Raw genomic sequence first — 14,529 nt, 5'->3', positions numbered from 1 at the left:
ATTTAAATATTTATTTTTAATGATTTTTTAAAACTTTGTATTGTATTGTATTAAACTGTTTTTAAACTGGCTGTAAGCCGCCCTGAGTCCTACGGGAGAAGGGCGGGGTATAAATATAATATAATAATAATAATAATAAAATAATTCTAACCACCGCACCGCCCTGGCGCTGATAGCAATGACAGCTATCAGGCATCTCTTCTTCTTACCTTGTGTAGTGTTTATACTTCGAAGGGATGCGTTCCTAGTTGGGCCATCGTTAGGCCTAATGTCGTGCAGATTAGGCAAACTCATCCCCATGCGCCTGCTGAGCATGTACTGAGGATTAAACCTTTGAGAAATCATTTTCTCCATCGTTAGCCTTCTCGGATTACCAACCAGGAAGTTGAACCTAAAAATATTTATAATAATTAAAAAAAAAGTCCCCAACCCCCGGTCCGTGAAACGGCACCAGGCCGCAGCATGCCAGCAACCGGGCCACACAAGCAAACAAAGCCCCATCCGTGGGATGCAGGCAGCACACAAAACCATGCCCCCTCCGGTCCATGGAAAAACTTCTCTCCAGAAGATGGATAGATTATATTCAGAACAAATATGGGACTAAAAAGTTCCATTTAGCTTATGAGTAAATTTTAGAGTATTATTATTATTAATAGTTTACTATAGTGGAATTTTTGTTAGTTTTAATTATATGATATTATTATTATTTTTAGTATTAATATTGTATTGTTTAACAATTAGATTGTTAATTTGTTTGTTATTGTTTTTAATTTTAATTTGTTTAAATTTATGTTAAAGGGGAGTTAAAGCGCATTATGGACTTGGTTACTTAAATAGTTGGTTAATGTTAGTTAGATTATGATTATTATATTTGTGACCCTGTGTTCAGCTTTGGGAAGTGGGGGAGGGCGGCTTGGGGGGTATGGGGGTTTATATTGTAATTTTTATAAAACTTTTAATAAAAAAAAAAAAAACCTTTCTCCACGGAACCGGTCCCTGGTGCCCAATAGATTGGGGGCCACTGCCCTATAGGGCTTCCAGATCCAGACAGATAGGCAGGTATTGGCCACTCAATCAGATATCGCGGTAGTACACAAGGACCCAGAGACAGCGGTAGTGATAGATGTAGCAGGGCCAAGTGACAGCCTTGCCTTGCCCTGCGGCAATAGCACCCCTGCCCTGCCCTGCCTTGCCTCGCCTCACCCCGCAGGACGAGCCTCCTGCCCACCGCCCCACCTGCCAGAGACCCCCTGAATCTCCCCCAACCCTGCCCGGCCCCCACAGGCATCCCTCCTCACGAGCAACATCGAGGTGACCACGCCCACCTTGGCCACACCACCCAGTCTGCCATGACCACAGCCACGCCCACTCAGTGGACCACGCCCGCCTGGCACCTGGCGATAAATAAGTGGGTTTTGGGTTGCAGTTTGGGCACTCGGTCTCTGAAAGGTTCGCCACCACTGTACTATGTGATGCGAAACAGGCTTACCGGTCTTCTTCGTTTTGGGTGCTCTGCTCTAGGTAAGCAAAAGCATCCATCCTTCGGTTAAGGCGGGCTTTGAGAAAAGCGTGAAACATGTACGTTTCCAGTACCTGCAAAAACAAAAGGTATTAACAAGCAGTCCTGGGCTTAAAAACTCTTCGTTTTAGTGACCATTCAAAGTTATAATGGCGTTGACCGTTTTTCACACATGACTCTTGCAGCATCCCCATGGGGACCCCTGATCAAAATTCAGATGCTTGGCAACTGGCATGTACTTAGGATGGTTGCAGTGTCCCGGGGTATGTGTGTGTGTGTGTCATGCGATCCCCTTTTGCAACCTTCTGACAAAGTCAGTGGGGAACTGTGTGTTAACCAACTTAACTGCAGTGATTCGTGTCAGGGCTGTGTCAGGAAAGGTCATAAAATGGGGCAAAATTCACTTCACAAGTGAATGCTTAAGAAAAGAAATCTTGGGGCTTAATTGATCATAAATCAAGGACTAACTGTATGTATCTCCACTGTGCTAGATTATCCCGGATAGCAAATGTTTCAGAAGCTTCTCCTTGAAACGATATTATTGCATACTTACAGTAGTGGCCAAAACTGTGGAAACCTTTTGGGAAAAGTGTATTTTTGAGGTTTGATGGCTAATAACTCCACTTTCTTTTTGGAGTAGTACCATTAAATTATATATCAATGGAAAGATAATTTAATCAAAAATGTAATGCAACCAAGTTTGTTCAATTATCCATACTGTATTCTATAAAAAGTTATAGCCAAATAACCAGAAAAAGGAAGCACAACTTGCTCAGGTTGATCTCAGGTAGCTTTCCTTCATCTGATTGTAGCCAATGAGCATGAGTGTTTAGAGAGCTAATCAGGTGTCATCTTGTTTTGGCCATGAGGCAATCAGATCACAGTAGGATTCAGTTATCGATGTCCCGTATTGAAGCCGAGAGGAGGACGTTTGTCAGTGTGTTATGTGATCGCTATCAAGTTGGTTGGGGGTTTTTTGTGTTCTTTCATTGAGTGAGCTTTTAAAACGTAATAAAATTAAAGTAATGGTGCAAAGAGTTGACTGGTCGCCCAGAAAGCGATGTAAAATAGTATTTATTAAGTGAACAAGGCTACAGTTATAAAGAAATTAGAAGAAAAAAATGGGTGGAAACGTAACCAAAGGTGGCATTTCTACTGTACACTTTTCCCAAAAGGTTTCTACAATTTTGGCCACTACTGTAAAGTAGGACTGTGACAGCACCAGTCTCTGGGTTATATTCTTATATTCTAGATGGTCATTAAGAGTCAACAACAACTTAATTGGCACATAAGCAATCCAATCTATAAAATAGTACATTCTAAAAGTTTAACTCTATACTGAGGCATATTTCAGACAAATGACTTCAGTAAGTCTAACAACTATATTGGCAGATACAAGATCATCCTAGCATGTTTGGTTATGTATACTTTCCTCAAAAGATCAAATTAAAAAAAAACCATAAATCAAATAAACATTTGGTGTTTTTTTTAAAAAAAAATTACAACGTGAACTAACAGAACAATTTATGTCAAGTTCTGGCTTACCTTTCCGTAAAAAAGCTGATCGTTTATTGCTCTTGTTTTTAAGAATTCTTCACTGTTAAATACTCTGTGTTCGTAGTTCAAATGGTCCTTCACCTCTCTGTTGATAAAATAGAATTACCACAAGAATTGTTTAAAAAGGTTAGTGGGAATAGGAACGGGAACATTATCAGTGGAAGCAATTTCTTTCTTTCTTAATAAACATTCTTTCTTTCTAAAATTTTGCATCCTGCATTTTTGGTGTATTTTAAACAATCCCAAGTAATAATCCCGCATTCATTTTGTATGGACAGTGGCTATCCTTATTAGCACTCCGCTAAACAACTAATTCCCACAACACAGTCAAACCACCAAGTGGGGCTGTATTACTATTATCCTTCTCATCTTTCCTATTTCCTTAGCGTCTTATGACCATAACTTTGATGCTTGTATCTTATGATTTATGTTGATTGCTTTTTATTTGTATCCTACTATGATTTATGCTGATTGCTTATTTAATATCCTATGACTATCACTGAATTTTGTATCCTATGATTGATGATGATTGTATTTTATGATTATGATCACGATTTATCACTTGTTGCTTGTAGGTACACTGAGAGCTTATGCACTGGAGACAAATTTCTTCTGTGTCCAATCACACTTGGCCAATAAAGAATTCTATTCTATTCTGTTTTATTCTATTGTTCTGTTCTGTTCTATAATCTATATTCTATTCTATAATCTAATCTATTCTATAATCTAGTCTATTCTAGTCTACAATCTATTCTAGTTTATACTACTCTATTCTCTATTCTATAATCTATATTCTATTCTATTCTATAATTTATTCTATTCTATTCTAGTCTATAATCTATTCTATTCTATTCTATTCTATTCTATTCTATTCTATAATCTATTCTATTCTAGTTTATTCTATTCTCTATTCTATAATCTATTCTATTCTATTCTATTCTATTTTCTATTGTTGAGTGAGTTGAGTCCAATTTTACTACCCTTTTTGCCTTGGTTCTTAAGTGAATTACTGCCGTTAAGTAAATCATGAAATCGTTAAATGAATCCAGTTCCTCCCCCCCCCCCCCATTGACTCTGCTTATGGGAAGCTGGCTGATTGCAAATGGCGATCACAGAATTGGGGGACCCTGCAACCGTCGTTAAGTGCCAGTTGCCAAGTGAATTTTGATCACAGGGGGAGGCCACCATGGCTGTAAGTGCGAGGACCACTCACAAGCCATTGCTTTCAATGTTAACATAATTGCAAACGGTCGCTAAACAAACGGTTGTAACTGAAGGACTACCTGTCATTAAAGATAGCTTGGAAAAGAGAAATTACAAGTTGTTCAAAAAAGAGAAGGCAGCGTGGGTAGTAGGGAAAGTGTTGGACTAGGAACAAAGAAGTAAAATCAGATGGTTGCCAATACTCAGCTGCACCGGATGGCTTTGTGCTAGGTCAGGGGTAGGTAACCTTGGCTCTTTTATGACTCGTGGACTTCAACTCCCAGAATTCCTGAGCCAGCCATGCTGAGGGGAAAGGGAGAGGTTTCCAAGCTGAGCCATGCTGGCTCAGGAATTCTGGGAGTTGAAGTCCACGAGTCATAAAAGAGCCAAGGTGGCCTACCCCTGGACTAGGCCAACTTACTCAGCCCGGCCTACCTCACAGGGTCGTTCTGTTGCAAGGAAAAAAAAACAAGAGGAGGGAGCCCTATGTATACTTACATGAGCACCTGAACGAAAGATGAAATATGAAAGATGGTTGTATAAACAGAGGCACAAGATCACGCGAAGGATTAGTACCGCTTTATAAAACCCTAGTGAGGCCACACCTGGAATACTGCAGCCAATTTTGGTCACCATATCACAAAAAAAGATGTTGAGAGTTTGGAAAAAATTCAGAGAAGACCAACTAAGATGATCAAGGGCCTGGAGACTAAAACGTACGAAGAACGGCTACGGGACTTGGGTTTGGCTAGTCTAAAGAAAAGAAGAAATAGGACAGACATGATAGCAGTGTTCCAGTATCTGAGGAGCTGCCACAAGGCAAAGGGGGCCAGGTTGTTCACCAAAGCACCAGAGGGAAGGACGAGAAACAATGGCTGGAAACTGATCAGAGAGAGAAGCAACCTGGAATTAAGGAGAAATTTCTTGACAGTGAGGTCAATTAACCAGTGGAACAGCTTGCCTCCAGAAACCGTGGGCGCTCCATCACTAGAGGTTTTAACAAGAGGCTAGACAGTCACTTGTCTGAGATGGTATAGGATCTCCTGGGTGAGCTGGGGGCTGGACTAGAAGACCTCCAAGGTCCCTTCCAGCTCTTCTATTCTATTCTATTCTATTCTATTCTATTCTATTCTATTCTATTCTATTCTATTCTATTCTGTACAAATATACATCCAAATAAATGAATAAATATTAACACCGGAAACGTTCACCAGGGTGCATTAAAATGCAACGGTAGCGTTTAAGAAGAAGAATTTGCAAAAAGCCGGATCACTGGTCTTATTGAACCAACGGTGCAAACTCACAGATCATCAAATGAATCCACCCGGAATTCTCTCTCGGGGTGCAAAGGAGCCGGCTCGCCGATTCCTTCATTTAAAGTAAGGCTCCTTTTTTTTCGAACAGACGATAGCATGAAGGTTGAGGAAAGAATGAAAGGCAGCTGAAAGAGATCTTTCCACAACCTACCTGAAGATATTGACGACGAACTGCAGGGCGATCTGCTGAATTTCAGAATTCAGCTTCCGTTGCCAAGTTCTCCGGCGCCCTTGTATTTCAAGGAAGTCGGTGGAGGTTCCCAGGTGGGAGAGTTCCAGGTCATAGTGCAGCTGAAGGCTTTCAGATCTGCAGGAAGAAGTTACACATTGACCGCAATGGAGCCCAACTCAATTGTTAAGTGTTGTTAAGTGTTAAGTGACTATGGAGGTTCTCAGTCATCCAGGTCATGGTGGTCCCTTTTTCACGAGGCAACTGGACTTTCTTTTTTTCTCTCTGAAGAAGTTTCACTTCTCCTCCAAGAAGCTTCTTCGGCTCTAACGGTCACAAGGTGACCTGCTTTACGACCGTCACAAGTTGCGATCAAAGCTGCGGCCTCGTTGATGGTGGTTGAGTTGAGGGCTATCTATTGTCAGGCTCTTCCAGAGCCCCAATGTCTTGTTATTCCATCTACCAGTAAAATGCCTGCTCTGATTGTGGATATGCTAGCTGAAAATTGTGTGTGTGTGTGTGTGTGTGTCTTGTAGGAAAAAAGTGTGCCTCCACCCACAGAACAGGTGATCTGCTCCTGCTAGTTCAAGATTATTTTGTCTGCTGTCGCCTCTCTTTTTCACCGTCTCTTATCGAAACATTAAAACAGGCAAATCTATAGGAGCAGAACCCCCTATGTTAGTTCTTTTAAATAAAGCTTGGATTGGTCCAGAGTCCACCATCCATCCTTTCCTGAACATCTGGATTCAGTATTTGATCAAGTAGCCAAGCACTGCTCACTGGATCAAGTTAGCCTTTGTGCCTTAATTAATTTTAAACACAGAATTTAACTGTGCGTTAATTTCCCCGAGAACAAAGAAACTTAACTGGAAAGAACCATTAATTTTCATCCTCTTCTTGTTCCATTAGTTTCCTGCTGTGGTTACATAGCATATCCCAGGGGTCTTCAAACTTGGCCCTTTTATGACGTGTGGACTTCAACTCCCAGAATTCCTCAGCCAGTGTGCCTGACTGAGGAATTCTGGGAGTTGAAGTCCACAAGCAGAGGTCTTCAAACTTGGCCCTTTTATGACTTGTGGACTTCAACTCCCAGAATTCCTCAGCCAAGCACTCAAACTTGGCCCTTTTATGACTTGTGGACTTCAACTCCCAGAATTCCTTAGCCAAGCACATATGCCTGGCTGAGGAATTCTGGGAGTTGAAGTCCACAAGTCATAAAAGGGCCAAGTTTGAAGACCCCTGGCATATGTCAATGTTTCTTAAACTTGGCTGCTTGAAGATGTGTGGACTTCAACTCCCAGAATTCCCCAGCCAGTTGAAGTCCATACAGCTTAAAATTGCTAATGCTGACCAACATTTGCCATACATTACTCTTTGGAATAATTCTCCGTCCAAATTTAATCAGGGTCAATAGTTGCATACAAACATACTTTGAGTGACCTTTAAGTTTCAGCCATTAACCCTGCCGCTCTAAACCAAGGCTTGTGAATCCAGTCTCATCTTTCCTTCTGAACTTTCAGATCCCCATAATGGAAGCAAGCAAAATCATCTTGGTTTTTTACCGCGTTATAAAAACTCTGGCTGCCTCTGCTGGCACATCTGGAATGTCGGTCGCCTCTTCAGAGGACTTGGATTGAGCGATATCGCCAGTATCGATGTTAATTAGAATTAAGTCGTCAGCTTCCTAGAAAAATGAATCGTTAAAAACAGACGTTAACGCTCCACCGTGGCAGATGTCACCCTTGGCGGACTAACAACAGAAACCATTTTAATTTTAGCTCCTCTACGGACGTTCTCTATCATTCAGGTCCTGGCTGCCCCCAAAGATGCTTTTCCAAAAGGCAACTGGACTTCCTTGCGTTTTTTTTTCTTGGAAAATGTTTCATCCAAGAACCGAAGAAGTCAGAACTGAAGCAGCTTTTTGAATGAGAAGATTGAGGGAGGATGTTCCATAGAGCAGGGGCTGTTGCAGAAAAAAAAAACCTGTTGTTGTGAGTCCGTGCCAGCCACTGGACCCGGCAGCTGAGTCCGGGGAATCAGAGGAGGAGGAGGAGGAGGAGGAGGAGGGGCCTGGAGAGCCATCATGAGCTCCAGAACTTACAATCTGATGAAGAGCCTGGCCCTTCCAATCGTGCTCAGGCTGAGACTCAGCTGTGCGGGGAAGCTGAGTCAGATTCTGAGGACTCACAGCTGGAAGACATTAGAGACGCTTGCAAACGCAGACTGACAACCAGAGCAGAACAGCGGGAGGCAATGGTGCGACTCCAAGGCAGGAGGAGAAGGCATTGAGAAGCCACGCCTTGGGACTGCATAATAAAAAGGGAAGGTGTGGGCGGTGCTGGTTGCTGAAGGCAACTGTTTGCAAAGGACTCAAGTTTCATGGAATCAGATTCTGTTTGCCTTGCCTGTGAACAATTCTCCGTTTGCATTGTGTTTTGTTTGCCTTTGCTTTTGGGACATTTTGCAGGTTTGTACCTAACTAATAAAAGGGGGTTTGTTTCCCCTGCATTTCCAGCCTACTTGTTAAAAGAGGGATTTGTCCTTGTGAATTAACAAGGACTCACCTAAACTGGGACAGAACACCCGTCTTCTAGTCCCTGTCAGCTGACATTCTTTGGCTGATGGGATCTGCAGCATGCCCATCCTATTGGATCCGATTGGACGGGTAGACACTCTTGAAAAAAGGCGATCCCTCAGGTATCTTGGTCCCAAGCCCTGGAAGGCTATACAGGTAACCACCAGCACCTTGAATTGCCCCTGGAAACGCACTGGTAAATAATGCAGCTCAGACAGGTGTGGTGTTACATGTGCTGTGCGCATCTGGCGCCAGTTACTACCCACGTGGCTACATTCTGCACCAATGGAAGTTTCCGAACGGTCTTCAAGGGCAGCCCATGTAGAGCCTGTTGCAGTGGCCTAATCTGGAGGTTACAAGGGCATTGGCACAAAGTTGCATCGGCATATGGTGCTGCAGAGAAGGGGCTGTCCCCTCCGAGCTTCACAGCAATTCTGTAACACAGTCACTTGATAGTGAGATGGGCAGCATGTAAATTTAATAAATGTAATTAAATACTAAATCTTCAATGGGGCAGCTTATACCCACTTCTGGGTTTCCTATCGACTTAAAAATAATCGACTCTTTCAACAGACAACCCATCTTTGGTGCATTAATGTAGAAAACCTCATTATGTGTGTGCTAATCCACTGGCCTAATCTATGGATACTGAACAGGTAAAGTATTTGTGTTTTTTAGTAAAAATAAAAATAAAAAATCAAAATCAAAAAGGGACGCCGCTTTTTTTTCCCCTCAGACATTTTTTTTAAAAAATGTTTCTGTTAAGATCCTGTAACGCATATGCTGCAGGGGATTGAACTGTGCATTTTAAAAATCTAAATGCATCCCATAATTGACAAGCTGATAAAATGTGGTTAAGAGATTTCCTGAATATGTAGCAATAAACAAATAATATTTTTTATCAACCGGATAAACAAATGCAATTTGGTTACAGCTTCCACTGAAGCTTGTACAAAGATAAAAGTGAAGTTTGAGAACCAGTTTGGCATGGTGCTGAACGGGCTAGTCTAGATTGGGAGTTCTAGTCCCGCCTTGGGCATGAAAGCAGGCTGGGTGACTTTGGGCCAATCACCAGGTGATGGTGAGTTCTAGTCCTGCCCTAGGCTTAAAAACTGGGTGGGTGTCCTTGAGCTAAACACCAGAAGATTATGAGTTCTAACACTGCCTTAGGCATGAAAGCCAGCTGGGTGACTTTAGGCCAATCACCAGGTGATGGTGAGTTCTAGTCCTGCCTTAGGCATGAAAGCCAGCTGGTTGACTTTGGGCCAATCACCAGGTGATGGTGAGTTCTAGTCCTGCCTTAGGCATGAAAGCCAGCTGGTTGACTTTGGGCCAATCACCAGGTGATGGTGAGTTCTAGTCCTGCCTTAGGAATGAAAGCCAGCTGGTTGACTTTGGGCCAATCACCAGGTGATGGTGAGTTCTAGTCCTGCCTTAGGAATGAAAGCCAGCTGGTTGACTTTGGGCCAATCACCAGGTGATGGTGAGTTCTAGTTCCGCCTTAGGCATGAAAGCCAGTTGGTTGACTTTGGGCCAATCACCAGGTGATGGTGAGTTCTAGTCCTGCCTTAGGAATGAAAGCCAGCTGGGTGACTTTGGGCCAATCACCAGGTGATGGTGAGTTCTAGTCCTGCCTTAGGCATGAAAGCCATCTGGGTGACTTTGGGTCAATCACCAGGTGATATGTGAGTTCTAGTCGCACCTTAGACATGAAAGCCAGCTGGGTGATATTGAACCAGTCCCTATCTCTCAGCTCAACCCACCTCACAAGGTTATTGTTGTGGGGCAAACAGAATAAGGAAGGATATTAGGTATGTTCACTTCCTTGAGTTGCATATAAATTAATAAAGGTGGGATTTAAAAAAATCCTAATAAATAAATAAGCTGTAGATCTGGAAACAATTCCCAACCAACCTTGCAAACTTCCTCAAAGTGATCGATGTGACACCCCATCAGGAAGGAGGTGGGTGCCATGACAAAATCCAGCATCTGATGAGACAGGATTGGTACAAAGGTGTGTTGCCACTGAATGGGATGGATGTACAACATGAAACATTCGGATACCAGGGTCAGCAGGGCCCAGTCAGAGCAGAAGAAGACAATTTTCCGTTCAGTTAAAATACAAGTAATTATCTAGGAAGAAAAGAAAAACCAACAGATCGCCGTGACTTTTATGCATAGATAAAACTGCATTAGTTAATTTTTAAATGCTCTGATATTTCAGCTGCATTCCACCAGCGTCCCTCACTGCTAATAACTCCACGGTATCTGAACGGGCCCCAAAAGTGACACCTGAAAACTCTAGACTTGTTTTCCTAGAAACAGAACAGGCACATTTGAATGGACAGAAAGCAACCTGCTCAAAATATATTATTATTATTATTATTATTAATAATAATAATAATAATAATAATAATAGTAATAATATCATCATCATCATCATCATCCCAGGTCTTTGGTAAGGACTTGATAGGTAGACAAAATGCCAAATCCAATCTGAACATCTGGCTGACTGTGCGATGATCCATAATAATAATGATAATAATTAAAAAGTTGGAAGGGACCTTGGAGGTCATCTAGTCCAACCCCCTGCTCAGGCAGGAAACCCTATACCATTTCGGACAAATGGCTGTCCGGTCTCTTCTTAAAAACTTCCAGTGTTGGAGCATTCACCACTTCTGGAGGCACGTTGTTCCACTGGTTAATTGTTCTAACTAATAATAATAATAAAGTTGGAAGGGACCTTGGAGGTCATCTAGTCCAACCCCCTGCTCAGGCAGGAAACCCTATACCATTTCGGACAAATGGCTGTCCAGTCTCTTCTTAAAGACTTACAGTGTTAGAGCATTCACCGCTTCTGGAGGCAGGTTGTTCCACTGGTTAATGTCCTGCACAACACTTTTTTTAAAAAAAAAATACAGATTGTCCTGAACTTACAACCATGATGGAACCTGCCCAGGATGGTTGTTAAGTCGTGACAGCTGTAAAGCAGGTCACCCAGATGTCCGATCTTATTTTACGACCTTTGATGTGGTGGTTACTCAGCAACCCTACTGTCCACTATGGGCCCTACTGGGAGTTGGAAGTCCCAAAGGTCTTAAAATTGCTGAAGTCGAAAAACATTGGGATAAAGTAACTCTGCGCAATTTGGCAATATAATAATAATAATAATAATAATAATAATAATAATAATAATAATAATAATAATAATAATAATAATAATAATAATGATCATCGCACAGTCAGCCAGATGTTCAGACTGGATTTGGCATTTTTGTCTACCTATCGAGTCCTTCCCAAGGACCTGGGATAGGCAGATGTGGATGTTGGATGGTATTACAGATATCCTCGCAGGATGGAAGCCGTTCCTACTAAGGCCGCCTTTTGCAATTGATATTATTATTGCTGTTGTTATTAAAGTTGGAAGGGACCTTGGAGGTCATCTAGTCCAACCCCCTGCTCAGGCAGGAAACCCTATACCATTTCAGACTGTCCAGTCTCTTCTTAAAAAATTCCAGTGTTGGAGCATTCAACACTTCTGGAGGCAGGCTGTTCCACTGGTTAATTGTTCTAACTGTCAGGAAGTTTCTCCTCAATTCTCCTCAATTTGAAGGAGAGAAAATTTCCCATCTGCTTCAAACCACCCCTCTACCTGTAAAATCTGTTCCGGTTTGAAGCAAAGGAAGGGAAGATGTAGATCCAAATCAACAAGTGGGCTGTCGGGATCTTCCTGAGATGGAAAGACGACTTGAAGAGGCTTCAGGTTAAATAGCTAGAAGAAAACAGATGGGGGGGGGTCGGTTTTCATCACCACAAATGGCAGGAGATTACAATTCATTTTCTAATGGCGAATCGGAGCGGAATAGGCAATGTGGTCTAAACCCAATATATTGAGAGGTCCCTGGTGCTCTCTGAGTTTGCTTGTTTTCGTGCAGATGTTTCATGACCCAACTAGGTAACATCATCAGTGCTAGAAGCGAGTGGGGTATGCAGGGAGGAGGAGGAGGACCACGGCGACGACCACGACTGTGGTGCCCTTGATCTTGATGCTGTCTGAGCCTGCTTGTTTTCTTGCAGACCTTTCATTACCCCAGGGGTCTTCCAACTTGGCCCTTTTATGACTTGTGGACTTCAACACTTCAGGTCGTAAGTGTGAGGTGTGGTCGTAAGTCATAAGTCACTTTTCTTCAGAGCCAATGTAATCCTAACCCTAACCCTAACCCCTCACCCTAACCCTAACCCTTAACCATAACTATAACCCTTAACCCTAACCCTAACCCTAACCCTTGACCCTAACCTTTAACTCTAATCCCTAACCCAACCCTTCACCCTAACCCTTAACCATAACCATAACCCCTAACCCTAAACCATAACCCTTAACCCTAACCCTTCACCCTAACCCTTGACCCTAACCTTTAACCCTAACTCCTAACCCCTAACCCTAACCCTTCACCCTAACCCTTAACCATAACCCTAACCCTTGACCCTAACACTTAACCCTAACCCCTAACCCTAACCCCAACCTCTAACCCTAACACTTAACCCTAACCCCTCACTTAAACCTTCACCCTAACCCTTAACCATAACCATAACCCCTAACCCTTAACCATAACCCTTAACCCTAACCCTTGACCCTAACCCTTAAACATAACCATAACCCTTAACCCTAACCTTTAGCCCTAACTCCTAACTCCTAACCCTAACCCTTCACCCTTCACCCTAACCCTAATCCATAACCCTTGATCCTAACACTTAACCCTAACCCCTAACCCCTAACCCTAACCCCAACCTCTAACCCTAACCCCAACCTCTAACCCTAACCCCTAACACTTAATCCTTCACCCTAACCCTTAACCATAACCATAACCCTTGACCCTAACCTTTAACCCTAACCCCTAACCCTAACCCCTAACCCTAACCTGCACTGTAAAGCAGAGATGCCCCAAACATTTTATTTTGAACTATTTTGAGGGCAAATTTTTACAAAACATTCTGTTTTTAGCGGAAATGGACGCTTCAAGAATGCTCGAAACATCCCAAAGAAATCCCAATAAATGCAAAAAAAAAAAAAAAAAAGAGGTTAAATGTTTGGCCCACCCACTCTAGAGGCAACCACGCAATTGATGTCAATGGGCATCAACCCTTTGAAGAAGCTCCTGAAAAACGGGAAGGGAAGAAGGCATGCATTTTCCCCAGCAACTCTACCTGAAGTCTTTATATAGTATTAGTGAATTATCCTACGTAGGCTAAATCTCTTATGTCGAACCGTCCCGTGCATACTTACATCCGATCACGCTATTCTGAGCAGGGTGCAGAAACGGCGCAAGGGGAGATAGGCTAAAGAGGTAAGAAACTTTGAGATCCGGAAAAGGAAGGAGAGCTCAAATCCCCCTTGCCCAAAGCCGCTTCGGACCAGAGGATCAACAAGGAAAGCCTAAGAAGGCAGAAACAGCAAAGCAGAAAGAGAAGTTAAAAGGACAGAGAAATCAGTTCTTCATTTTTATTCCCTACTAACTGTCCCCGGCCACGCGTTGCTGTGGCTCAGTCTGGTAAAAGCATGTGTTGCTTTTACGTCCAGCAGATGGCGCTGTTTTTCAAAAAAAGCATGTTTTTACCTGTCACAGGTGTGACATCTATATAATATAGGTATATAGAAACATGCGCGTATTCAAATGCAACGTTGTGTCAAACTTTCAAAGCAATCGGTGAAGAACGTTCGGAGATTTAAGATTTTGAACAAACGAATATTTATATTTTTACTTATATAGAGAAAATTACGCAGCAAGGAAAGAACAAGATGGGCACTTTGCAGGGGGGAAAGGAGGAAAGGGTATGTAAGGATACTTTGAGGGACGAGTAGAGGAGGTGCCGAGTAGAGGAGGTGCCGCAGAGGAAAAGATAAGATAAAAGGGTGGGTGGCCCTCAGCTGCATAATAGTCAGAGAAAGAAGCCTAAGAAAGACCCACACTAATAGATCAGGCAGATAAAAGCTACTGTGGGAGATTTGTACTTTCAGATTTACGAGATTCTGTTAATGTAACTCTGCAATAAAATACAATTAGCTCATCTCGTGGTGTTTCCTGCTGGGCTTACAAAGATTGAGAAGGAAGTCTGCACCGTTCCTTTCTCAAATGCTACTGCTTTAAAAAAGCAAATAGAATAGAATAGAATAGAATAGAATAGAATAGAA

General features: G+C 42.5%; 1 protein-coding gene across 1 annotated transcript in view; it reads right to left on the bottom strand.

Annotated features, from left to right (window-relative positions):
* Nucleotides 1-13,495, bottom strand: part of DENND3 (DENN domain containing 3) — a gene marked incomplete at both ends in the record, with an annotated part of 24,215 nt that extends 10,720 nt beyond the window's left edge. The window contains 8 exons of the mRNA XM_029286840.1: nucleotides 210-391; nucleotides 1,490-1,593; nucleotides 3,065-3,161; nucleotides 5,747-5,902; nucleotides 7,327-7,448; nucleotides 10,254-10,472; nucleotides 11,992-12,111; nucleotides 13,441-13,495. Coding sequence (XP_029142673.1) covers nucleotides 210-391; nucleotides 1,490-1,593; nucleotides 3,065-3,161; nucleotides 5,747-5,902; nucleotides 7,327-7,448; nucleotides 10,254-10,472; nucleotides 11,992-12,111; nucleotides 13,441-13,495 — 1,055 coding nt within the window. The remainder of the gene's footprint in view (nucleotides 1-209; nucleotides 392-1,489; nucleotides 1,594-3,064; nucleotides 3,162-5,746; nucleotides 5,903-7,326; nucleotides 7,449-10,253; nucleotides 10,473-11,991; nucleotides 12,112-13,440) is intronic.
* Between the last annotated feature and the right edge of the window lie 1,034 nt (nucleotides 13,496-14,529).

Source organism: Protobothrops mucrosquamatus, unplaced genomic scaffold (assembly GCF_001527695.2).
Source record: "Protobothrops mucrosquamatus isolate PMUCROS unplaced genomic scaffold, P.Mucros_1.0 scaffold5382, whole genome shotgun sequence".
Classification (NCBI taxonomy): Eukaryota; Metazoa; Chordata; class Lepidosauria; order Squamata; family Viperidae; genus Protobothrops; species Protobothrops mucrosquamatus.
This window is presented reverse-complemented; position numbering and strand designations above follow the sequence as displayed.